At 39.9% G+C, this 26526-nt stretch overlaps 1 protein-coding gene across 3 annotated transcripts in view; it reads right to left on the minus strand.

Annotated features, from left to right (window-relative positions):
• Window positions 1-7069: 7069 nt before the first annotated feature.
• The window catches only part of KLF8 (Kruppel like factor 8), a 70558-nt gene continuing 51101 nt past the window's right edge, over window positions 7070-26526 (minus strand). For all 3 annotated transcript variants that reach the window (XM_036415773.2, XM_045573495.1, XM_036415772.2), the window contains exons 2-6: window positions 22967-23040; window positions 16202-16769; window positions 11550-11652; window positions 10769-10908; window positions 7070-7958 (exon numbers count right to left, since the gene is read on the minus strand). In XM_036415773.2, coding sequence (XP_036271666.1) covers window positions 7777-7958; window positions 10769-10908; window positions 11550-11652; window positions 16202-16769; window positions 22967-23038 — 1065 coding nt within the window. In that variant the 5' untranslated portion in view covers window positions 23039-23040 and the 3' untranslated portion in view covers window positions 7070-7776. The remainder of the gene's footprint in view (window positions 7959-10768; window positions 10909-11549; window positions 11653-16201; window positions 16770-22966; window positions 23041-26526) is intronic.

The raw sequence follows: 26526 nt of genomic DNA on the forward strand, positions 1-26526 counted from the left end.
TTGATGTCTCTCTATTTTCAGATTTAGCCCATTGAAATTAATAATTATTCAAAGGACTTATGAGCCTAAACAGTGGTCAAGGACAATAGGGGCATGGGGGCATGAGTGGGGAAGTGGGAGATTGGAATGGGGGGTTGAGGACAAATATGTGATACCTTAATCAATAAAGAAATTAATTTAAAAAATAATAGATTAAAAAAAGAAGAAATTTCAAAAACAAAAAACAAAGTGTGTATGTTGGACACGCTTGTGTTATATGTGTGGCTGTGTTTTACCTTCTTATGGTATCTTATTCACATATTTTGAATTTGCAGAAATATATAACACATATCTGTTATGATATTTAAGACACTGCTGTGTTGTTTTCTTTCTGGTATCCCTCATTAGGAAGTGAATTGCTTGAGAGTAGCTGTATTTTATTCATTTCCATAGCAACCAGCAAAGAGTCTGGATTATTGGTCGCTTTTCAGTCAATATTTGTAGCATCCAGTTGATTATGCTTTTAACCCAAAGGGATGACAATGACTCTTAGAATAAAGAAATATTGCCGGAAAACCTATAAGCCCTGAGAATTCTTGTTTTGTATCATTTGTAATAAAAAATCCCTTTCTGGCAGTCACTCTTTGATCTGTTTTTCTAGATTTTGTTCTCAATTTTTCTCACAGGATTTCCCCCTTTCTACTTTCTCCCCAGTGTCTGAAAGACAAAGCTTCCCAAAGCAGAATCTTCAAACAAGACAGCCTCCCACATCCCCACCAAAGGTTGGTATTTATACTGAAGTAGCTTTGGAGTTTAAAGCTGTCCCTATCCCCTCCTCTTCTGCAGCCCTTCTTAGAAAATAACAACAAAAAATAAATGATGGTGAAAATAGGAATGGGCAGGGAAAGCCAGCCAACTGAATCAGTATCCACAAGAGCCTTTGTAGGGAATATTTTTTAAAAGCATTCAGGCTTAGCCGGAATGGCTCAGTGGTTGAGCATTGACCCATGAACCAGGAGGTCATGGTTCAATTCCCCGTCAGGGTACAGGCCCGGGTTGCAGGCTCGATCCCTAGTAGGGGGCTGTGCAGGAGGCAGCCAATCAATGATTCTCTCTTATCATTGATTTTCTATCTCTTTGTCTCCTTTCCTTTCTGAAATGAATAAAAAAATATTTTTTTGAAAAGCATAGTCTTCATGAGACCCCATTCTGGGATGTTGCTGACTAGATTACCAATAATGGGGAGGGCCTCATGTGCTTAAACAGAGAAATTACTGTGCTTAAGATAGACCAGCTTCCTTTCTTACCCCATGCTAACATACAATAGTTTCATCACTATAGTTTACACAGCTTGGGCCACAGGACCTATCTATCTATGTCATGCTATATGGAGGAAACATACAATAGAGATAAAGTCAAAATAATATCCATGGTATGTGAAGTTTAAAATATTTTATTAATAAAAAAGTACAATAATCAAACATAACAAGATTGCTTAGTACCCAAGCACACACTCTGCCCGGATGCCACAGAGAGAGAGTCTCTTTAGGTTAGAACAGAGTAACCTCTAAAGTGGCCATGCTAGCTGAGAAAATCCTTGAGTATTTCCAGGTGCACAACAGGCTCGTATATAAGAGATTGTTCGTGATCCTAGCCTCAAAGCCATATCTCTGGAGCAAGAACTAGTATAACATAGAGGAAAATGGGGTGCTGCTCTAAAGCACTGAAATAACGAGGCACAAACATAAGAGTTATAGAGACTAAAGCTTATATACTGTTCTGTAATTTCCTTAAACAAACTAACAATGACAAAAAAAAATTCAGTCAGTCCCTTCACTTTGGGCTCCTTTCCCCAACATACATACACAAAAACGTTTCTGGGACTGCTCTGCTGCTGTGACCTCCCGCCAAAAACCAGGGATGGACAATACTAGGGATTCTCTTCCTCTTTTCATTCAGAAATACAAGAAAAACAGCACTGCATACAACATACTTCAAAAGTAATGTCCAACACAACTACTGACCCTGGGAAACATCTATTGGAAGGGAAAGAGTTTAACTGTTAACAAAATAATCTCTCTCCCTCGGCCCTCAATCCACCATCGGAAAAGGAAATGGAAGGTGAAACCAGAGTGAGAATCAAAGAAATATCCTGCCACTGGTATGAATTGCATCCTCTTCCACCCCGCTCCCACCCCAAACATCCCACCTCGCTTTCCTCCTATCTATGCTGCTCAGGGTACAGGAAGTGGGGAGAGAGCAATGTAACTGGTGAAGTTGAACTGAGCAGTGTCTGAAGGGCTCTGGGAAATTGCCTTTGTGCTTCTGACAGGGTGACATGTAATGTGGTCCAGGCAGAGTAAAGAAAGGGGAATACAGTGTTTGTAGCAATGGATTTTATCTACCTATCCCTTTAGGCCCTAATATGTTTTGAGTCTGGAAACAGATCAGAATTCTATAGTTAGTAACGAGGAGAATGCAGGAAAAGTGAAAGTAGAATAGGGAATAATATTGCTTCCAGTGACTGCTCTTCAATGATCCTTGTCACTGACTCAAATTTAGCTCTATATTACCAAAAAAAAGCCTAATCCTCCCCATTTTCTAGGGCAAATATAGGGGATTATACTTATCATCATAGTGATTATCACAATACTTTTTATTCATTTAGGAATCTCCCATCGTTGTTGCCAACATCCATTAATAAGAATCCTCACAACATTCCTGTGAGGTAGATATTTAGATCCCCATTTTACAGATGGGTTAACTGAGGCACAGAGAGGTGATGTGACTTGCCTAAGGTCAACCAAGCGAGAGATGAGAAAATACGGGAGAGGTAACTTAGGGTAGCACCCTTAATGTCAGAGAGCCATATTTGCCCATGAGAAAGGAGTGTTATATTTTATTTTCATTCAGGCACACCCACTTTCTTCTGTGTCCATCTCTCTATGTAGACAATTAGCACACTGTGGGGGAACCAATAATTTCCCTAGGCTTATTCAAGGTTGGTTCAATAACCAATGGTTTGGTTATTGAGAAAACTTTTGGGGGGCAGAATAGATTTTCAAATTCTTGGAACCATGATGATAGAAATCCCTAATTCCTAAATGTTGCAGATCACTTGGTTTCAAAAAGTTGTTGGAGTTTGGAAACATGTTACTATCATACAAATAAGCACTGTGTTCTAGTTGTTATCCAGTGTACATATGAACAATTCAGATACTGCTATTTATAATAATAAAAACATAATATGATAATTAGACCAGATGAAACTGAGACTGTGAGGGGAGCCTGGGTCCCAGGGGCCCAGAGGGAAGCTGGTGCCAGCAGCTGAGGGAAGGAAGGCTACTCTTGCACAAAATTCGTGCACCAGGCCTCTAGCATATTTATACTAGAATTGCACAATTAAGCAAATAGATGTCAGAGTGTGGGAGATAGCTTTCTTACTGTTTGAGTGGGAGGTTACAAATAAGCAAAGGGAAAAGGCTAGAATGATACATTTGGTGATGGACTGGTATTGGCAACATCAGTATGAACTCACGTTTAGCTTAATAAAGATATGGAAGATTACCTATAGAAATATTTGTTGATATGTGTATATATACATGAGTTAGTGTACATACATATATATTTTTTGTTCTGTCAACTGAGATGGCCTAGAAGCAACAATACCCCAGTAGCCATAAGCATACTTAATCCTAGATCTTGGTTTCTAATACAATTATCCATTAAAAAGAATCAGGGCTCCTGAAAGAAATGGTTGATTATAAGAGTGGACCAAAAATATATAAGATGAGCCTGGAGCATCTTGTAGTGCCAGCAAATAAATATATGCTTAAAAAAAAAAATGACGGGGGTATGTCAAAAAGACTTGGGAGCCAACCCAAAAGAGCATCCAATGGCCAAAGCTGGAACAATTTGAGCATACAAAATAAAATTGCATTGATTATAACCCCAAGAATAAAGTAAATGTGAGTCCATACTGATACAAGTAAATTATTACATAAATTAAATGAGGGAGAAGAATCAAATCTCCCGTGCAGAATTTTTTGTAGATATTCACACTCTAGGATGCGGTGCACAACTCTCCACTCCTTAAGTGTGGGCTGCATAGTGACTTCCCTCTAAAGAGTACAGTATGGAATGTGGGGGAGAAAGTACAAAGGAGGAAGCTAACAAACACAATGTCAGCTCGGTAGTCCAAGTCAACATCAAAGATTAAGTCATGTTCATTTGATGTGATAAAAAGAGCTCTATGGTCTTCCTCCTTTTAACCTCAGTTTAATATGAGAAAAAGATCAGACAAATCTCAATTGAGGAACATAGTATTCAAAAGTGTCAAGGGGAAAAAAATCTGAAAAAGTGCCACATTCAAGAAAAGCCCAAGAAGATATGACCACTAAATGTGACATATCTTGAGTGGGATGCTGTAACAACAACAACAACAACAACAACAAAGGATATTAGGTAAAAATTTAGGAAATTTGAATAAAGTGGACTTTAGTTAATAAAACATCATTATTACTTCATTAATTATAACAAATGTGCCATACTAATGAAAGATGTCAATAATAGGAAAAACCAGGTTGTAGGGTATAGGCAAACTGTAGAATCTTCACAATTTTTCTGTAAGTCTGCAACTGTCCTAAAATAAACAATTCATTTAAGAAGAAGTTACCCTCACAAATCTTTTTGTCTTACCCAAAATTCTTTCCACCTAATCTAACCAACCAATTCACATTCTTCAGTTTTTCCTGAATTTTCCAATTATAATCATCAATAGTTATGTTCAACTGAAAATTATCTACAAATGGAGGAACTCCACTGCAACAAATCCCAGGATATTGTCCAATCCCAGCAAACAAGGTTACCTAAGAGCTACAGTTCCTGCCCAGCCAGTGTTGCCCAGTGCACTGAGCGTTGTCCCACGCACCAAGAGGTCGAGGTTCAAGTCCCAGTCAGTGCACATGCCTGGGTTGCAGGCTCGATCCTCGGTAGGGGGTTTGCAGGAGGCAGCTGATTGATGTTTCTATCTTTCTCTCTCTCTTTTCCTCCCTCTCTAAAAATAAATAAAAACATTTTTTTTTTAAAAAGAGCTACCGTTACTTTTCATCTCGCTGTCTACCTAACAGAATCCTATGTGCTTTTGGTGCAGTACTCTATTGTACTCTATTTGAATCCCTGTATGTTATGAAATACTCAATAAATTTTGACACATCTCTTAAAGAGTATATAATGATTGGAATGATTTTATTATTATTTGGAGGGGACTATTAATAAAGCAGTAACAAAATCCCTCCTTACTTTGCAGGGAAAAAATGAATAAAGATTTAGGTGGCAAAGATAGCAAATTTAGGAGTTTTAATTTGATCATCATAGTTAGTACAATAGTATGTTTGATAGCCTTTATTTATTAACAGGTTATATACTCCAATGCAAAAGATCCTGAGGTCTGGGGAGTGTTTTGAACTCTGGGAAAGGGAGTTTCAGGATCCAAACTCTGGAGAAAATGGGTCCTTGAACTCTACTGTGAAACACTGTATCAACTACTCAGTTATAAGCTTAAGCCAATATAATATATATGATGGTAAGTCACTTTTAACCATCTTAGAGCTACATAAAAGTTCCCTTTCAGTCTATAGTGTGGAACTTAGACACCAAAAGTCAGAGGAAAGTCTGTTTCAAAATAACCATGAGAAGTGTAAAAATCCACGTGTCGTTTTGAATAATACAGGCAGGCCTTGAATTCATAAAAGTTTATAATCTGGACATTGCATGTTTAAATGAGGTAAATCAATTCTGAGATATTACAGAAAGTGTCAGAAGAGAAATATCGTGTACCTGATGTTATATGTCCATGACCACAGGCACACTTTACTTATTATATAATCAGCTGAGTGTTCTAGTTTTCTGAAGCATAACATATAAAATTGGACAAATACTGCAACCAATCATGTAAATTTTTCTCTAATCTGATTTAATAATGTGACCCCTGGGAGAATGAGTATGCAGGTCCATAAGGCCTCAAGGAACATCTGTGGAAAGGATCTGACCCGTACTTGTCTCATCTGTAAAATATGAATGATGGATAGGACTAGTTGGCTAATGGGATCCCTCGTTGGTGCTAGAATTCTATGATTTATTCAGAATGGACAAACCTTGGGAGGTAGTAACCTAAAATATGTAAGCAGGGACTGGTTGAATATCTGCCAAGGAAGAGGGGTTCCATATGAACCTTTAGGAGAGAGGCTGAGTCCAAAGTGAAGGGATATAAACTCCCCCTCCCCCCTAAAGAGAGGAAATATGACATGTGGAGGTAGATCTGAGGTCCAGAGCCTGGAACACAGGGTTTTATGTCTCAGAGACTATTATGAAATAGGTTTGGTAACCAAATGTCTATATTATGCAATATGCTGTAATGGCTGAAAGAAATGCCATAGGTGCTCATAGCAGTTGCAGAGCATCCAAGTGCTTTCAGAAATTATCTCAATTTTCACTAGAAGCTTCCTATTCCAATTGAAACACAGGAATGCATGCTAATAATGCCATGGAATGAACAAATCTTTTTCTTACAACCCCTCACCTTTCTATGACATGGCCCCAGTGTATGATTTCTCATCATGCATTATACTCATAATAGTTGCTTTATGTAAACAAAAGAATAAACAGTACAATACAGCCCCCTCAAGACACTGTCTCAACAGGCTGCCATTTGAATGAGGTTTGTGATTACAGCACTTTTAGCGTCATATCCAAGTGACAGTCCCTCTCTATTTTTTTTATTCTGCTTCTTCCTGTCATGGTCCAACATGCTCTCCTGAAACACTTTTCATCCTACCAGCATGTCAACGTGTGCTTCAAATATTTGTCCTAACTCCGTGGTCGGCAAACCGAGGCTCGCGAGCCACATGCGGCTCTTTGGCCCCTTGAGTGTGGCTCTTCCACAAAATACCACGGCCTGGGCCAGTCTGTGTTGAAGGAGTGGCGTTAGAAGAAGTGTAAGTTTAAAAAATTTGGCTCTCCAAATAAATATCAATCGCTGTACTGTTGATATTTGGTTCTGTGGACTAATGAGTTTGCCGACCACTGTCCTAATATTTAACCCAAAAAAGAAGGTGATTGTGCTGTAAAATCCTTAATGTTGAAGGAGGAAGAGAAGGAAGGAGAAGGAGATGGACAAGATCACTTCATTCCCTTCAATGGACTTATGAAGCAGAAGTGCCCGCACGTGTGAAAACCAAACTGTCAGGACAAATAGGATTGGATTTACAAAACCACTGAGTTTTGCATGGGACTCAGTAAATTTACTGAGAATGTGTCCTATGCTCAGGATGCCAATCCATTCTACCAACAAGCTACACTGTTATGCCCTCTTCTGTCTAGGAACTTGAAAAAAAAAGTCATTTTAAAACACTACCAACCACTTTTAAGTACTGATTTTTTCAAAAATATGGATAAGAATTCTAGAACAAAAGGAGGGAAAAACAGGAAAAAAAGCAGCATATGTTTGTTCACAGCCTTGAGTTGGATTCCTGTTTTGTTATTGTAGAAAAAGTGTCCCATCTGCGACCATGGGTGCCACACTTTTTATTCAACCTAGACGGAGATGTGAGGATGGAATATGAGGAGCCACCATGGGAAATCAGCTATCTTTGCCTCCAGTCTCATCAACCTGGCTCAGTGAGCTACTCCGGTCCCATCCCAGAGGCAAGCTGAAGTCAAAGAGGAAAAGATGGTCATGACCTCAGCGCACACCCAGGAATGAGACCAGCGCAGCTCTTCTAGTGCGGACTGTGGAGCTCACATGGTGTCATGGCGCCTGCGGTGCAGGGACAGGTGGTCAGAGCGAGAAAAGCTCCGGTTGCAGTCTGTGCACCGGAAGGGCTTGATGCCCGTGTGCTTGCGGAAATGGCGAGTGAGCTCATCCGAGCGAGCAAATTTCCAGGAGCAGCCATCCCAGGTGCATTTATAAGGCTTCTCTCCTAAAAGGGAAAGATGAAGAAAACAAAACAAGGGGAGTCAGAGATGTTTGGCCACAGAAAAGATAACAGAGGCCGTAAGCTTTTAGCAAGGCTTTGGTCAAAAGGTGAGGCAATCACTTTGAAGATAGGCTCTTGTTCAATCTCACAGAAGTGCTCAGGAGAAGGCGGCAGGCGCTGGCTCCAACAGGCCTTTGCTTGAATCCTGGCTCTACTACATACCAGCTGTGTGACTTGAAATAAGTAACTTCTCTCTGGCTGGGTCTCTGTTTAATCATCTCTAAAGGTGAAGAAAATAACTCGCAGGGCTGTTTGACACATCTCTTCTGAACACAGCTAGTAAATGAGAAACCTGGGATCCAAACTGAGGTCTTTGACACTTGAACCTGTACCACACTGTAGCAGCCACATCCTCCCCTCTAATACCTCCCAGCAAATAGTCTTAAGGAGAGACATATACACAGAAAGAAAATGTGATCCACTAGAAGGAGCCCTCAGCTTAGCCTACAGGCCTTCTTCTGTGTCAGTTCAGAAATTAAAGTGCATGGAATGGGAGGAGGAGAAGATTAAGTCAAATTTTTAAAAATAGTTCATGCTCAGTATCTGCAAGGTGCTTCTGGGTTATATATGGAATATGTATGCTCTGGATAAAAAGCTAAATGAAAAAAAGTAATAGAAAATACATTAACACAAGAGGATCCCATTAGGGTGTGTAAATCACACAGTGCATGTTTAAGTACTCAGAACAAAGGTAATATCAATATACTTAAATGCAAATTATGAGATAAATTATTAACAGTAAGTGAATATCTGGAAAGTGAGGAGAAAAGCTGTGGGAAAAGGACTTTCTTTTTTTTTTCCTTTTTTTCCTTTCTTACTTTTCACTTTTCTGTGTCAATTGAATATTTTAAAAATCATGATATCATATGTTATAATAAAATTTTATTTTCTTTGTTTTATATCCATTTTAATTATATCTAGTAAACATACAGTATTGATTTCAGATGTACAACATAGTAATGTGTCATCTCACTAATTCTAAGAATCATAAAAGAGAGAAGAGACATTACAATGGATGCCTCAGATATAAAAAGTATTATAAGGGACAATTATGAACAATTGTATGCCCACAGACTGCATAACTTAGAAGAAATGAATAAATTCCTAGAAACATACAACCTACCAAAACTGGCTCAAGCCCTAACCAGTTTGGCTCAGTGGATAGAGCGTCAGCCTGCAGACTGAAAGGTCCTAGGTTTGATTCCAGTCAGGGGCATGTACCTTGGTTGTGGGCACATCCCAGTAGGGGGTGTGCAGGAGGCAGCTGATTGATGTTTCTCTCTCATTGATGTTTCTAACTCTCTATCCCTTTCCCTTCCTCTCTGTAAAAAATCAATAAAATATATTTTAAAAAAAAAACTGGCTCAAAAAAGAAAAAATAGAAAGCCTAAACAGGCTATTAACAAATAAGGAGATTGAGTCAGTAATCAAAAATCTTTCAACAAAGCAGGCCGGTGTGGTTCAGTGGTTGAAAGTCAACCTATATACCAGAAAGTCACAGTTCAATTCCTGGTCAGGGCATATGCTGGGATTGCTGGCTTGGTCCCCAGTAAGAGAATGCTGCTGGTCAACGCTCAACCACTGAGCCACTCTGGCTGGGCCCCCTTCCACTCTTGTAACTCAATGCTTCCACCACCAACCACTGCACTTAATATGCCCTGGCAATGCTGGGCTTCCGTCAGTCATTAGAACAAGACAAACTTACTCCCGTCTCCTAGCTTTTGTACTCTGCCTAGATAAGAGTAACACTTTCCTTAAATTTTTGGCATAGTTGGCTCCTTCTCATAATATTGTAACTATGTCATTTAATGTAAGAACCTTTTTTAAAATACTGATTTGAACAACCTTTTCAAAAGCATTTATTAGACAACTGGGGAAATTTGATATTAAGAAATTTTTACATTCCTTTCTTTGAGCACTTTAAATATCTCCTGCCACTCCCTTCAGCTTATTTTTAAATGTCCATTGCCTTTTAAAGATATATTCTTAAGTATTTATGACAAAGATAATATGATGTCTGAAATCTGCTTCAAAGTAATAGTGTGGGATGGGGGAGTTGCAAGGGGTGTGGAGGAAACAAAATTGGCCACATACTGAAATAATTGCTGAAGTTGTCTGTCTCCCTCCCTCTCTCTCTCTCTCTCTCTCTCTCTCTCTCTCTCTCTCTCCCCATCCCTTCCACTCTTTCTAAAAAAATCAATGGAAAAATATCCTCAGATGAAGATTAAAAAAAAAAAAGGAACACCTACAGGTAATCAATGGAGATGATGGCTATTCAGAAGACACCAGGCTTAGTGTAGTCATAGGCTGGTTTTATAATATAAAAGCTTAGAGTAGCCAAAACCGGTTTGGCTCAGTGGATAGAGCATCAGCCTGCGGACTGAAAGGTCCCATGTTCGATTCCGGTCAAGGGCATGTATCTTGGTTGCAGGCACATCCCTGGTAGGGGGTGTGCAAGAGGCAGCTGATGGATGATTCTCTCTCATCTCATTGATGTTTCTAACTCTCTATCCCTCTCTCTCTTCCTCTCTGTAAAAAATCAATAAAATATTTTTTTTTTTTTTTAAAAAAAGCTTAGAGTAGGAACAAGGCATAAGAGTAAAAGCCATGAATGGAATCTAATCCATGATTATAAATGGATCAATCTTTGAAGACTTTCTTCCCTTCCTATCTCTCAGAGGCTGTACGGTGTGTGTGTGTGTGTGTGTGTGTGTGTGTGTGTGTGTGTTGGGATGGGGTGAAGGTGACCAGACCTGTATGGATTCTGCGGTGGGCTTTCAGGTGAGAGCTTTTGGTGTATACTTTGCTACATCCTGCAAAGTCACATTGGTGAATCCGTCTTCTTTTCAAGTCAAGGGATTCTTCTCCCTGCATTTGGGCCATTGCTGCTGGTCTGAGGAAAAAAAAAAAAAGAGAGAGAGAGAGAGAAATAGGGTCAATGAATGCTTTTAATGTGAAGTCTAAATAAATGGACATACATGCAGTAGGACCACTGCATACATGCAAATTAATCACTTGACCCTTAAAAGAAGAAGTAAGATAGTACAAGCAATTCCCTTAACTAGCCCTTTCTGCTCAGTACGTGCAGGTTCCAGGAGGTGGCAATGTTTCCTTGGGTGGTTTCTGCTCCCACACAGTGTGAGCATTTTGCAAGTCTCATATTTGTGTTTAAAGAAATATATTTTTCATACAACATGATTGCTAAAATACAAGCCAACTACTTTGTTAGTCCCAACACTGGATGACAAGGCTGCTTTAAACATACAGAAAGAAACCCTATGCAGCTGTACTTTACAGGAAATTTGCCAATTTTTCAAGGGTAAAATTGATGATCTACAATTAGAACCTAACTCTGCCACAATATGCATACCTGTGCACATGTACGCACACAAACTCATACCTTTGCTGGGAAAGGTTTCCCTATATTTTTTGTCCCCACATTCTTGCTATTGTGTCTAAGAATTTGTTCAATTTCTACCACAGATACACATATATACTTAGAAAGGGTCTTGAAGTGAAGACAAAAGTACTCACTCTTGCTGCAGTCCCTGTAAGGCCAAGGATCCACTCTCATTTGCACTTTCCTCACTGTCACTTGGGACTTCCAGTGGAGACATAGACATGGGGTCAACTTTCACTAAAAGCAAAGAAAAGGAACAATATGGACTACAAATATGTGTCTCTGTTATAATTTTCAGGATTCCCAGTTTGGCCCACAATGAGAAGGAGCAGAAAGAAAAAGAAAGGAAAGCAAAAGATGGGAGAATTGTATTTGTGTAGAAGGAAGAGAAGAATATTTAAAGTATTTAGCATAGCGGGAAAGAGAAATTCCTTTGAGGGAAAGATAGTCAGGAACATTCTGGTACCACAAGAATAAGCTTCTCTGGGATAGGGAGTGGGATAGGACAGTGAGTTTCTCTAGGATAGGGTCTGGTTACGAATGAACTCTACCTCCAGCCCCCAGGACAGGGTCTGCTTAAAAGTCAAGTTCAATGCGTGCTTGTTGAATCATACTCTGAATAGTTCCCTGGCTGTCCTAAGACAAATGCCTATTCTCAGCCCACAGGTGATAATGCCCCCTTTGGCTTTTGTGTTCCTAAATGAAAACAAGCCAATGAAACACATACCGGGTAGCTAGTAGGTGTTTGATACATGTTACATCCTTCCTTTTCCCTATGTTGGAAGAAGCCCTCAAATATTTCTTATTATCAACTAGTGGTCCCTCTTGCAATCCAGGACCACTGGTTCCTAACCACTCACCTGCCTGCCTGTCTGATCACCCCTAACCACTCTGCCTGCTGGCCTGCACGCTCCCAACTGCTCCCCCAACTGCCGACCTGCTCGCCCCCAACTGCCTCCCCTGCTACCAGCCTGCTCACCCCTAACTGGACCCCTCTGCCAGCCTGCTTGCCCCCAACTACCTTCCCCTCCTGGCCTGATCACCCCAACCGCCTCTGCCTTGGCCCCGCCACCATGGCTTTATCAGGAAGGATATCTGGAAGGTCTCCCGGAAGAGCTCCTGGTCTAATTAGCATATTACCTTATCATTAGTATAGATTACTTGTGTTTCTGACATCAAACGAAATTCAGTCCTGTGGTCAGCAGTCTCCTAGATCTAGTAAAAGCTAGAAACTTAAGGATGCTAATAAAGTTGAACGAGGAAGGACCTGGCTAGTGCAATTGCCTTCATACCTTATTGTACAACATTCACTGAAATGTTTTAAACATGGCCCTGGCCAGGTGGCTCAGTTGTTTGGAGCATTGTCCTGTATATCAAAAGGTTGCAGTTTCGATTCCCAGTCAGGGCACATACCTAGGTTGTGGGTTCAATACTCGGTCCGGGTACGTACAGGAGGCAACCAATTGATGTCCAATTGATGTTTCTCTCTCACATTGTTTCTTTCTCTTTCTCTCTCTCCCTCTCTCTCCCCGCTCTCTCTCCCCTCCTTCCTCTCTCTAAAATCAATAAACATATCCTCAGGTAAAGAAAAAGTTTTAAGTATGCATCTCAATATATATGTGTTTGCATGTGTGTTATAAATGTGCTAGTATATTACAATTTTGTGTACATTATGAAAATAAAAAAATAATATGTGAGGGGCAAAAAAATGCAAATAGAAATGCTGCTACTTTCTCCTTGTGCTCTAATTGCTTTGGGCACCTCTCTCACTTGAGGTGGAAGCCTACCATTTTGGAGACCACTGAGCTAATGGTCTTAGCTTAGCTTGAAACTACATGAAACATTTTTGAAACATATTGTTTATTTAGACTGGCTCTAATGGACTGATGAATATTATGGTGGGAATTCAAAGCCCCTTCAAACCATCCCGAGGTGCTACCACTGTCTTGATCAGTAAATTCCAACACGGGGAATTTTATTTTTCATTTCATTTTTTCCTTTGGTTCTCTCTCCCTGTACAAGAATTAATAACTATATTTTAATTAACCTCCTCAGGAGATCTCAAAAACAAGATTGTGAAGAATATTTACATTACCAAAGTTAACCTCTAGTCAATGATGATGTTTTTATTCAAAAGAACATTGCAGAGTCTCAGAAATTTGATACTTGATATGTTGTTTTTCAGCATCTTACATTTAGTGATGCAACAATCACAAGGCATTAGATTTCAATGGTTGAAAACACTTAGAAAGTTCATTTTATATATATATACGCTGAGTGGCCAGATTATTATGATCTCTGAACACATAATAATCTGGCCACTCAGTGTATATCTTATATAATAAAAGGCTAATATGCAAATTGTCCCCTCAACCAGGAGTTCAACCAGCAGGCAGGCCGGCCAACTGCCCATGTTCCCTCCCCCTGGCCAGGCTGGCTGGACCCCACCCATGCACAAATTCATGCACTGGGATTCTAATATATATAACACTTAGTGGCCAGATTATTATGCATTTGGAGCTGAAATCTGGTTCCTAGTCAATTCTACCTACATCTCTTCCCTTTGGTCTTTTTAATTCATGTTAAATATTTGACATGGATTTCAGTCCTTGAACCATTCTAATCTCTCTCCTCTAAGTATACTCCAATTTCCCAACAAACTTTTTAAGGCATAACATCCAAAACTGATCAGAATGCTATAGATGGTGTGAAGCTATATATATGGAAACACTTCGAGAAGCCATATATTTTTCTTTGATCATTCCCATTTATAAACTACTTCCAGGAGGGAAAACTGGATGGTTGGGGGATAGTGGTGAAAGGGAGACTTTATACATTTTTGAATTTTGAACTCATTTTAAAAATTAAGCAGAAGGAAAGATTATAGTAGATGAACTCTCTCCCAGACAAATGTCCAAGTTTGTTTATCAAATTTTAAAAATATTTTTATTGGTTTCAGAGAGGAAGGCAGAGGGAGAGAGAGACAGAAACATCAATGATGAGATAGAAACATCAACTATTGGCTGGCTGCCTCCTGCATGCCCTATAATGGGAACAAGCCCACAACCCAGGCTTGTGCCCTTGACCAGAATCGAACCTGGGACCCTTCAGTCAAAGGCCGACACTCTAGCCACAGCCAAACTGGCCAGGGCTCATCAAATTATTTTTTGTGAGACAACTGTTATCTATCACTGTGTTAGGTTCTCTGAAGACACCAAAAGAGAAATAAAACACAGTTTTGTCTTTGAGAAATTTACAATTCAGTTAGGAAGAATGCCCATATACTGTAATACAGGTGAGTAAAAAAGTAAAATGGAGGGTGACAGATGCTAAAATGAGGAGGAACATAAGGAAATGGCAATATTTCAAAGGAGACTTTTACCTGCAGGGGAAAAAAGTGTTAGGAGCTTAGCAGGATCTAAGTCTAGCTAAGTATGTAGGCCTAGAAACATTATCAACTTGTCTGCCAAGGCATTCCTAATGGCATAGAAGGACAAAAACACTCTCCTGAAAAGCCCCAAGCCTAGTAAGCATAAAACTATTTTTGAAGTTTGTGTTTTATCTTAAAATGTTATTCAAATTTTATATTTTTCTCTTTAATAAAATCATATTTTTAAAATATAAAATGTTTTAAATTACTGAACTCTCAAATAATATATAGGTTCCAGGAAGATACATAGTATTTCACTCAAGGATATGCATACCCCAGTTTGAGAAGCCTGGGCTAAACAAAAGAGAGTTATTGTACATTCTTAAGCATTGAAACGACGTGATAAAAACAGTGTGTATGAAAGATTGTGCTTGAAGCTGTGTGCCAGGATAATTGGAGGGGATAAAAAGAGGCAGGCGATAGGACAACTCAAAAAGAGACTGGATGACAGTAACTAAGATATGGAAACAGCTCACGTGCCCATCAGCAGATGAGTGGATAAAAACAGCTGGGGTAGACATCAAGCAATGAACTTGCATGCATATATACATGACCCATGGACACAGACAATGGAGTGGGGACCTAGCAGGGGGAGGAGGATGGGACTGGGCTGGAAGAGGCTAATGGGAGGAAAAGAGAACCTATGTAATCCTTTCAACAATAAAGATTTTTAAAAAGAAGCTGTAGCACATATATAAATGGAATATTATGAGGCTTAAAAAAAAAAAAAAAAAAAAAAAGGATCTCGTACTCTTTGCAACAGCATGGAGGGACCTGGAGAATATTATGCTAAGCTCTATAAACCAGTCAGAGAAAGATGAGTATCACATGATCTTACTCATATGTGGAATCTAATGAATATAATAAACTGATGATGAACAAAATAGGTCCAGAGACATAGAAGCATGGAACAGACTGACAGATCTCAGAGCAGGGGGTGGGAAGAAGAGATTAACCAAAGAATACATATGCATATATGCATAGCCCATGGACACAGACAATAGTGTGGAGAAGGCCTGGGGTGGGTTGGGGTCTGGGTGGAGGGAGGCAAAAATAGGAAAAATTGGGGACATCTGTAATAATGTCAATAAATAAATGAGAGAATAGCCAAAACCAGTTTGACTCAGTGGATAGAGCATTGACCTGAGGACTGAAGGGTCCTAGGTTCGATTCCGGTCAAGGGCATGTACCTTGGTTGCGGGCACATCCCCAGTAGGGGGTGTGCAGGAGGCAGCTGATCGATGTTTCTAACTCTTTGTTCCTCTCCCTTCCTCTCTGTAAAAAATCAGTAAAATAATAAATGAGAGAATAGATTGATGGAGGTGAAGCTGAGGAAAGGGGCACAGTGATGCTCACCTGATCCAGCATTTTTGCCATCTCCTCCAATGAGTGGGACTGTAATGGCTGCAGGGTTCGCATCTGCAGGCAAAGCAGTATACACCATGGGCAGCGGTTGTACCACTACCGGGATGGTCTTCAGGGCACTCATTTTATTTGGCAGACTGACTGAGGGGATGGTGTGAATCACATGGAAGATCTGCTGGCCACCAGTGCCCTGAGAGGAGGCCAGGATAGGGCCTGGAGTCAGAACGGTAGGGATGTTTGCTAAAGTGCCTGCATCAGATGACGAAGTGGACACGACAGGAGTCTGGGGAGCAGGCTGTGGCTTGGGAGGGCGGACTGGCGCTTGCAGCATGCTGGCAGGCTGGAGAGGAGCCTTGGGCTTATGAAGGGAGAGGTCGACTGGTTCCACCTGGGGCAGGCTGAAATCATTGGCCAGAAGTTCTTCTGGGGGCTCGATCTTGATGTCATTAAAGAGTGCTGGGTTCTCCATGGGGTTGGCATCCAGAAATGGTAGAGATGTCATATTACCTCTGCCTGCTGCTGTCTTTGGGGGATCTCTGATTTGAACAGAGCCAGTGACCTGAAATAAATTAATAAACAAATGAGAGATGCAAAACAGTCAGTGCTAGTGCCCTGAAGAAGAGACACGTGAGCAATGAAAGGAAGATATCTCCATTCTCTTCTCATGAACAGAATGTATAAGGAGTTGAAAGAAATGAGGCAGGAGTACATTAAAGAGGGAAAAGGAAGGGACACTTTCCTGAGGATGGGTACTAGGCATTGTATCAGGCAATTGATACAAATTGTTTTACAATAATCTTTATAATAATTCTGCAAGATTAATTAAAGTCAACACTTTCTAACTATTCTATTTAATAAAGAAGGAATATGCTAATTTACCCTCACACCATCTCAAAGATGGCAGCACCCACAGCCAGTAAGAAGGGAATATGCTACTTGACTGCTCCACTCTCAAAGATGGCGGTGCCCACAGGCAATGAGGAAATATGCTAATTGACTGCCCCCACCCTCAAAGATGGCAGCACCCACAGCCAATAGGAAGAAATGTGCTAATTGCTACCATACCCTCAAAAATGGTGGTGCCCACAGCCACAAGATGGTGGCACCCAGTCCCCTCAGCCCGGCCTCTGGAGTCCCCCAGTCCCCTCAGCCCCCCAGTTGCCCAAGGGCTTACGTGAGGCACAGGCAAGCCTTGGATGGCAGCTGCCCAGCCGTCCAGGGCCACCAGAGGCTCAGGTAACCAGGGCCAGCCGAGGCTTGCGCTGCCGGCAGTGGCAACAGCAGAGGTGTTATGGGGGCATCACCTTCCCCTGATTGCTGGGTCGCCTCCCACCCCTGAGTGCTCCTGGACTGTGGGAAGGGGCAGGCTGGGCTGAGGAACCCCCTCCAGTACATGATTTTTCATGCACCAGGCCTCTAGTCCACTATAAATACTGGGCTAAGTTCAGTGAGGACACACATGAATGAGGTATAACCAAAGTATTAATATACTATCTATAATGATAGAATGATGTGAGTAGTTTTAAGTCATACCATAGTAAGTGATGCAGCAGATATATAAACGAGGTGTTTCAAAAAAGAAAATGGAGCCCAGCCAGCATGGCTCAGTGTTTGAGCATCGACCTATGAACCAGGAAGTCACGGCTCTATTCCCAGTCAGGGCACATCTAATCCCCAGTGTGGAGGTGTACAGGAGCAGCTGATCAATGATTCTGATCATTGATATTCCTCTCTCTCCTCCCTTCCTCTCTGAAATCAATAAAAATATTTTTAAAAGGGCACAAAGAAGCATCCATGTTTCATCTATGTAATTTAGTCAGAATGCCATCTGCTTTCTCCCTCTGATAGGCTATGGCACGCTTGATTTTTTTCATTTACAATCTCGCATCTCAACTCAGGCCTTGTTCAGAGTCCAAATATTGCTTCAATCTGCTTTTCTAAGACAGGACTCTGTGATTTGCCCCACTGTTTCACATACTTCTAAATTACTCAGTCCCTCATGGGTGGATACACTCCATTCAGGTAACGGAGCAGTAGAACCTTGTTGGTGGTGGGGAGGAGGGAGGATAGGGAGAGAATGTTGTAAAAAAAAAAATGGCTATTTAAAGTCCTCTGAATCCCGGAATCAACATAAACTTATTTTCCCCACATTTCCCATGTGTCTCTTCATCTGGCTAGTCTCCTTCCCAGATTAAAAAGGCAGAATACTAGGAATCTCTAAGAAAGAATAGGAAGAAGTATTTCTTCTTATAGTCTCTCTATCATGATTATCAATAATTTTGAGAAATAAAGTTACAACAGAAAGCATAAGAAGAGGTTAAGTGTAGTATAATTTTCCACAAGAATATAGACTGTGGGTGTTGAGAACAAGTAATAAACAGAACACATATGAGTGACTGATACAAGTAATTTAGCATTCCAGGAGCTCAAGCGTACTAGAGATTAGTGAGAGTTGGAGTTATCAGTGAAAGTTTTATGAAATAAATGGAATTGGAATTTGGACCCTAAGAAAAGTGTGGGATTTGGTAAATCAGACAGACTGATTGAAGCACATGCTGGGCAGAAAGAATGGCATAGGAAAAGGTATCACTAATGTTTGACCCAAATAGTTAATATTACAGAGATTTTATTAATTTTCTTGGTTGTAATAGTGTTGATGTTGTTAGATAGGAGAAAGTCAGTATTTATAGGTGATGCATACTGAATTATCCTTATTTTAATATATATTTTTTATTGATTTCAGAGAGGAAGGGAAAGGGAGAGAAGAAATAGAAACATCAATGAGGAAAGAGAATCACTGATAGGCTGCCTTCTGCATGCCCCCTACTGGGGATCAAGCAGCAACGCAGGCATGCGCTCTTGACCAGAATCAAACCTGGGACCCTGCAGTCCGCAGGCTGACACTCTATCCATTGAGCCAAACCAGCTAGGGCACATACTGAATTATTTAGGGGTGAAGTTTCTTGATGCAAATTGTATTCAAAGGTAAGAAATGAAGAGAGAGGAGAGAGAGAGAGAGAGAGAGAGAGAGAGAGAGAGAGAGAGAGAGAGAGAGAGAGAGAGAATGAGAGAGAATGAGAGACAGAATGAAAATGCGAGAAAATATGCCAAAATGTTAACAGTAATAAATTGGAGGGGGGAGACATATATACTACAATATGAATTCTAAAGCTGCTCATACATTTGGTCCAAGAAATTGTACTTTCAGGAAATAATCAGAAACTAGAAACAAAGAGCAGGTGGCAACAATCCATTGGTGATATAAGAATGTGAAGAAGGGCCCTGGCCTGTGTGGCTCAGTGGATAGAGCGTCGGCCTGCGGACTGAAGGGTCCCGGGTTCGATTCCGGTCAAGGGCATGTACCTTGGTTGCGGGCACATCCCCAGTGGGTAGTGTGGGGGAGGCAGCTGATCGACGTTTCTGACTCTACCCCTCTCTCTTCCTCTCTGTAAAAAATCATTAAAAATATATTTTAAAAGCCGAATCCGATTTGGCTCAGTGGATAGTGCGTCGGTCTGCGGACTGAAAGGTCCCAGGTTCGATTCTGGTCAAGGGCATGGTTGCAGGAGGCAGCTGGTCGATGATTCTCTCTCATCGATGTTTCTAACTATTTCTCTCCCTTCCTCTCTGTAAAAAATCAATAAAATATATTAAAAAAATAAAAGAATGTGAAGAAGGGGAGCAGCATGTATGTACTGAGCTAGAGAGCCACCCATCAACCCTACCTCATGACATAAACAGATCATACAACGGACCAAATAGGAGGCTTCTGCCCACTAGGATGTGCCCAGCACCACAAGCACCTTTGCTGTACTAAAACCAAGGCATCTTGGAAATGATAAGAAACAAAAAAACAAGTGATTAGATCATCTACTCTCCAGAATTTCTACACATTGATCCAATGTGCTTCAAATTCTAGAATCTTAATATACTTCACACACTGAAAAACATGTTTCAAACTGTACTTAGGTGTACAGAGATTTGAAAATAAGGTAGTTAAGCGTACTTGACAACGTTTTATTGTTTTTTATTACAAGTCCAAGAGATTTTTCTCTAACACTGACACTCAGCTTCCTTTTTTTTCAATCCTCACCCAAGGATATTTTTCCATTGATTTTTTTTTTTTTTGTAAAATGATTTAAACATTTTTATTTCTATTTATTTATTTATTTTACATTTTTTTAATTAAATTATTATCTGTTTCCATTGATTTTTAAAGCGGCAGGGAGGTGGGGAGAGAAAGAGGAAAGCATCCATATGAGAAAGATACATCAATTGGCTGTTGGTAAGTTGAAGGATCGAGCCTAAAATCTAGATATGATGTATGTGCCTTTGACATGAATCAAACTAAGGCCCTTCAGTCCATCTGGGCTCAGATTCCTTTTAATATTAACTATGGCTAAGAACCACCAAACAGCAGATGTTTTTGAACAATTAGCAAGTGTTGATGTGCAAATACTCCCTAAATGGCCACAGCTACAAATATCATTAAAACAGTACAAAGGCATCATATGTACATGCAACTCAATTGTACACCAAGGGCAAAACATTTAATGATTAAAAACATTTTCAGAAAATTTGACTCCTAATATAAGCCAGACACTATCTGGTGACTTTTAAAAAAGGGATCTGGCCAAGCTGGGATGGCTCAGTGGTTGAATGTAGACCTATGAACCAGGAGGTCATAGTTCAATTCCCAATCAGGAAATCAACTTCCCAATCAGGACACATGCCCAGATTGCGGGCTTGATTCCAAGAGGGGTCCTGCACTGCTGATCAATGATTCTCTCTCATCATTAATTTTTCTATCTCTCTCTCCTTCTCCCTTCTTCTCTGAAATCAATAAAAATATATTTTTAAAAAGTAAAAAAAGATCTGTACTGGATAAATAAAACTATATACTTAATTTTATAAGCAACTTAGAGATTTTTAAGGGTAACTTTGACTGTATTTTGGTTTCACGTATGCAATAACTTTAGAACTTAACCATGAGCAAAATGGGACTTCCACATCTAACATAGAGTGCTTGCTGTAAAAAAAATAAATAATCTGTTTTGCCCTGGCCAGTATTGCTCAGTGGTTGAAGCATGGGCCCATGGGCCCATACTTGGAAGGGTAGGGAGTTCAATTCCTGGTCAAAGGCATGTACCTGGGTTTCATGTTTAATCTCTGGCTCCAAAGGACCATGTGTGGGAGGCAGTCAATCTATGTTTTTCTCACATTGATGTTTCTTTCTCTCTGTTTCTCTCTCCCACTCTCTTTCTGAAAAGTAATGGAAAAAATATCCTCGGGTAAGGATGAACAACAACAACAACAACAACAACAAAAACCCCATAATCTGCTTTGAATCTTTGCTGTGGGGACATCCAAGTTCACAATTTTCTTATCTATAAAATTGGAACATTAAGCATACCTATCTGTGATGGTTAATTTTATGTGTTAATTTGGCTAGGCCATAGTGCCAAGATATTTGGTTAAATGTTATTCTGAATGTTTCAGTGTTTTGGTTTGGGATTAATATTTAAAGCCCCAGCCAAAACCGGTTTGGCTCAGTAGATAGAGCATCAGCCTATGGACTGAAAGGTCTCGGGTTCAATTCCTGTCAAGGGCATGTACCCTGGTTGCGGGCACATCCCCAGTAGGGGGTGTGCAAGAGGCAGCTGATCAATGATTCTCTCTCATCGATGTTTCTATTTATCCCTCTCTATTCCTCTCTGTAAAAAATCAATAAAAATTAAGGGAAAAAATAATAGGGATCATTAATATATATATATTTAAAGCACATGTGTCAAACACAAGGCCCGCGGGCCAAATCCGTCCCGCCAGGCCTTGCAATGTGGCCCGCACCGCGCTGTCATCACTGCACTCCGCTGCGTTTCCATCACAATGACAGTTTATGACTGTTCAGTAAACCATTCGGCCTGCGATTTAGGCTGGATTTTAGATTTTGGCCCCTTCTCTGATTGAGTTCGACACCCCTAATTTAAAGCATCAGACTTTGAGTAAAGCAGATCACCCTTCATAATGTGGGTTGGCATCACCCAACCACTTGAAGGCCTTAATAGATAGACTGACCTCCTTCAAGCAAGAAAGAATTCTTCCAGCAGACTGCCCTTGTACTCAAACTTCAACTTTGCCTTGGCTCTCTAGCCTGCCAGCCTACCCATTAGATTTGGATTCACCAAATTTCTACAATAATGAGAGCCAAGTCCTTAAAATATTTCACTCTCTCTATTTAGATAGATGAATGGATAGATAGATAGATAAATAGATAAATAGATAGATAGACATATTTATATATAAAACAAAATTATATCTATATCTACCTATCTATATTGAGAGAGAGAGAGATTGAAACATACACATTCTGTTGTGTGTGTTTTTTTCCTCTAGAGAACCCTGACTAATATACTACCCGACAGAATTATTATAAAGATTAAATAAGACAATACATTTAATCTTCAGAGTGCCTGAAATATGGAATAGCGATAGATAAATGATTGCTGTTTTATACCAATCTTGCTCCTATTGCTTTGTTCCCAGAGGCTGTTTCTTTAAGGCCAGATCTACTCCCTATCTGAATGTGAATACTGGGCATTCAGGTACTTCTTACAAACCTCCCTTCTTCATCCCTTCTTAGTCCTCAATATGTTGTTAGACATAGACAAGAAAAATGATCTTCAGCTCGATAATGATTATGAAGCACTCAACAGTATTATGGCACAATATTAGTATCTCTTTTTCCTGATAACTGACCTGTTTGAATACATGCATTGAGCCACTTTCTGAATTAAGCTGGGCCTTCAAGTTGTTTATGAATTGATCCATATCTGGAAAAGAGACAAGAGAAAGATAATTTTAAAATAGGATCTAACCCACTGTATTCACACACGATACGTCGCTTACTAGTATTCTTGGTTACACCTGTTTGTGTTTTTATTAACATGATTTCTCAAGATTTACTAGGTACAGAGAAGTCAGCATTTGGACAACATTCTAATTTATATGTTATGTTCATCAAGATGGCCCTGGCTTGTCCTCAATAATATGAGCTGCCCACTCCCCTCAAATTCTGTATGCATGTATAACTGTTTCTTCCAATCTCTACAACCCACCCTACATCCATAGGAATATCAGCATAGCTACATAGTTTCCAGAATGCTCCCCTTCCTGGCCTAGCTCTCATTCTAAGAAGTCCCATGTTCCTGTATGGATATGTACCCTAGTGAACATGCTTACACATCAGCATCAATTCTCTCTAAAGCAGTGGTTCTCAACCTTTCTAATGCCATGATCCTTTAATACAGTTTCTCACATTGTGGTGACCCCCAACCATAACATTATTTTCATTACTACATCATAACTGTAATTTTGCCACTGTTATAAACCGTAATGTAAATATCTGTGTTTTCTGATGGTCTTAGGCTCTTAGGCTCTACAGCTAGCCAGGGTCGCCAGAGACCATCAGAAAACACGATTCTTAACAGTGGCAAAATTAGTTATGAAGTAACAACGAAAATAATTTTATGGTTGGGGGTCACCACAACATGAGGAACCGTATTAAAGGGTCGTGGCATTGGAAAGGTTGAGAACCATTGATCTAAAGGGATATTTTATTTCTCTACCTCTCTTTAACATACAAGCCAGGTGGAGTTAATATGATCAATCTTTTACTTCCTTGTTAGATAGATTTTCCTCCTATGAGAAAAAGATTCTTGGTGGCCTCACTCAGCTGCCCTGCACCATCACATTCATTCCCACCAGAAGCACATACCAGCTTCTCTTTTACCAGATTTCCTTTGATCTATTTACAGTCTAATCTCACTAAGAGAGGAAAGCATGGGGCAAGGTAGATGAATCCGCAGCTTGCTTATGACTTAATTGGTCAGATTTCAGATTTCTCTAAGTATCTCCAAGTCAATTACAATTAGTTTCCTCATTTATGATCTGGTTGCATTTCAAAAGGTTCTCTATAAATCAGTTAATTGCTTTGGACATCAAATACACTTACCTATCTATGGAAATGTTCATTTACAGGTCACTTCACATTTAAGGCCAAATTCAGTTAATATACAACAAATGCACAATTAGCAGGAATAGAAAATTATAATATGACCGACCACACACAAAATAAAATGTAATTCTAAACACAATTCCTTTATTTATTAAAAGTCAGGAATGGAGAAAACAAATCCTAATTGAGTGGCAATAATAGACAAAGAATCCTCTATTGGAATTATGAGAAAACTTCTGAGACACTATCAAGAGCTTGGAGAATTTTAAGAATTTAAAATAGCATCAATTTTATCTCAAAGTGCATAGATTTTCTTTTCTTTCTTCCAAGTATTATATATGAGTAGAACTGCTCATATATACATCCATCATTCACCAAACCATCTCTGCATAATTACTGTTAGAAGTTAGAGTAGGCAAATTGTTATCAGTTTTTGATCTGAGTCAACCAGATAAGGAGAATCAGCAAACGCAGCAGCACTGACATGGGAGTTCAATGCCTACAAATCACAGCCCATTATGTTTGTCAAGGCCTTTTTCTTTCTAAGCTTGAACTTCTCAATCTAGAATTTAACATTTTCAAACTGTTCTCTGCAAAGTCCTAAGGTGTCTGAGAAGTCTTTTGGGAGGGGGGGGGGGGTTCATGGAGGAAGATATGTAGTAAAGAATAAGTATAAAAGTCAGATGCAGAAAACTGTGTTTTCCGTTAGATGGTAGGCTCTTTGCAGGCAGAGATTTTCGTCTTTGGTGTTCCTTTCAGTGGTGCATTTCAAGGGCTTCAGACAGTGCACATGGTAGGTGTTCAATATATTTTCCAAGGTTTTTGATGAGTTACAGAAAAGGAGAATGAGGAAGTGTGTTTTCTCGAGTACAGGAGTTAGACAAGAATAGAAAAGAATAAAAGAAAATTAGACAGGTTACGTAGGAGAGATGTTTGACATGCAAATAACTATGAAGTATGATGCGCCAGAGACTGTAGTTTATTATGCTTTGAAGGAGGAGTGAAAAAGGAGGGACAACAGTATAAAAGGAATGTTAGGTCAAGATAACTCGCATATGATCCAGAGGAGGGCACCGTGAAGTCAGGAGCACTTGCTTGGTTGCTGCCAGAAAAATCTGGAGGAGAGTGAAAAGAATTCCATTATTTTTCTCCATTCACATATTATTCAATTAGGCCTCATTATTTTTATCTGGGGCAACTTATAAGAGCCATCTCCTATCTGGTCTTCCTCAATTCCTATGGATTACGAGATAGTAGGGTTGAGGGAGCAAAGTGACTTTGATAACCTATTCAGCCCTAATGAACCTCAGTTTCTTTACCTGCCAAGGAAAGGGGGTATGGTACTGATTGAATAGGTTTAATGTGAAAATTTCATGAATTAGTAAATGCAAATGTACTTTTTTGCATAGGAAAAGTTCTCCCCGAAACTGGTTTGGCTCAGTGGATAGAGTCAGCCTGTGGACTGAAAGGTCCCAGGTTCGATTCTGGTCAAGGGCATGTAACTTGGTTGTGGGCACATCCCCAGTAGGGGGTGTGCAAGAGGCACCTGATCAACGTTTCTCTCTCATCGATGTTTCTAACTCTCTATCCCCTTCTTTTCCTATCTGTAAAATATCAATAAAATATATATTTTAAAAAAAAGAAAAGTTCTCAATATAAGTAGTTATTATCAAAGTCACCACCATTATTATTGCTGATGGCCATGTTTAGCTCTGGCCCAGAAGGGTATCAAATAGTTCTTTCATAAACTCAGTGTGCTCACAAACCTTCTCTTCCGCTTATATTTATAATCTCAATTTATAGCACCACCATCAGCCCAGTCTCAATCTAAAAACCTGAGGGCCAGTTACTTTTGACTCCTCTCTCTCCATCTCCAGCCAATTGGTTATCAGCTGCAATAAATTCTACTGAAGAAATATCTCTTAAACCTAGCTGTTCATCTTTTCCCAGTCACTTCCTCTTTTAGTCCATTCTCGCACATTGCAACCCAAGTGTGGTAAAAACATGTGGGGTCTGGACTGAGTGCCTAAGGTCACATCCTGGCTCTACAACTTCTTAACGATAAGACTCTGGGTAAATGTTTCTACACCTCTGTGTCTGTTTTCCCATTTGCAAAATAAGAACAATAGTACCAGCTCATAGGGTTGTTGAATTTATCAAGTTAATACGTGTTCAAGTGTTTTCAGCATCCTGTACAAAGAGGCACCATCAGGTGAGCTCCTCAGTAGATACCTAGTCTTGTTCCTCTCTGAGTCCCAGTTTTTTTTTTTAGCAGAGTATCTTCTCCATGTAGCGTGCTAAT

This window comes from Pipistrellus kuhlii, unplaced genomic scaffold (assembly GCF_014108245.1).
Source record: "Pipistrellus kuhlii isolate mPipKuh1 unplaced genomic scaffold, mPipKuh1.p scaffold_m20_p_51, whole genome shotgun sequence".
In the NCBI taxonomy this organism is placed as follows: Eukaryota; Metazoa; Chordata; class Mammalia; order Chiroptera; family Vespertilionidae; genus Pipistrellus; species Pipistrellus kuhlii.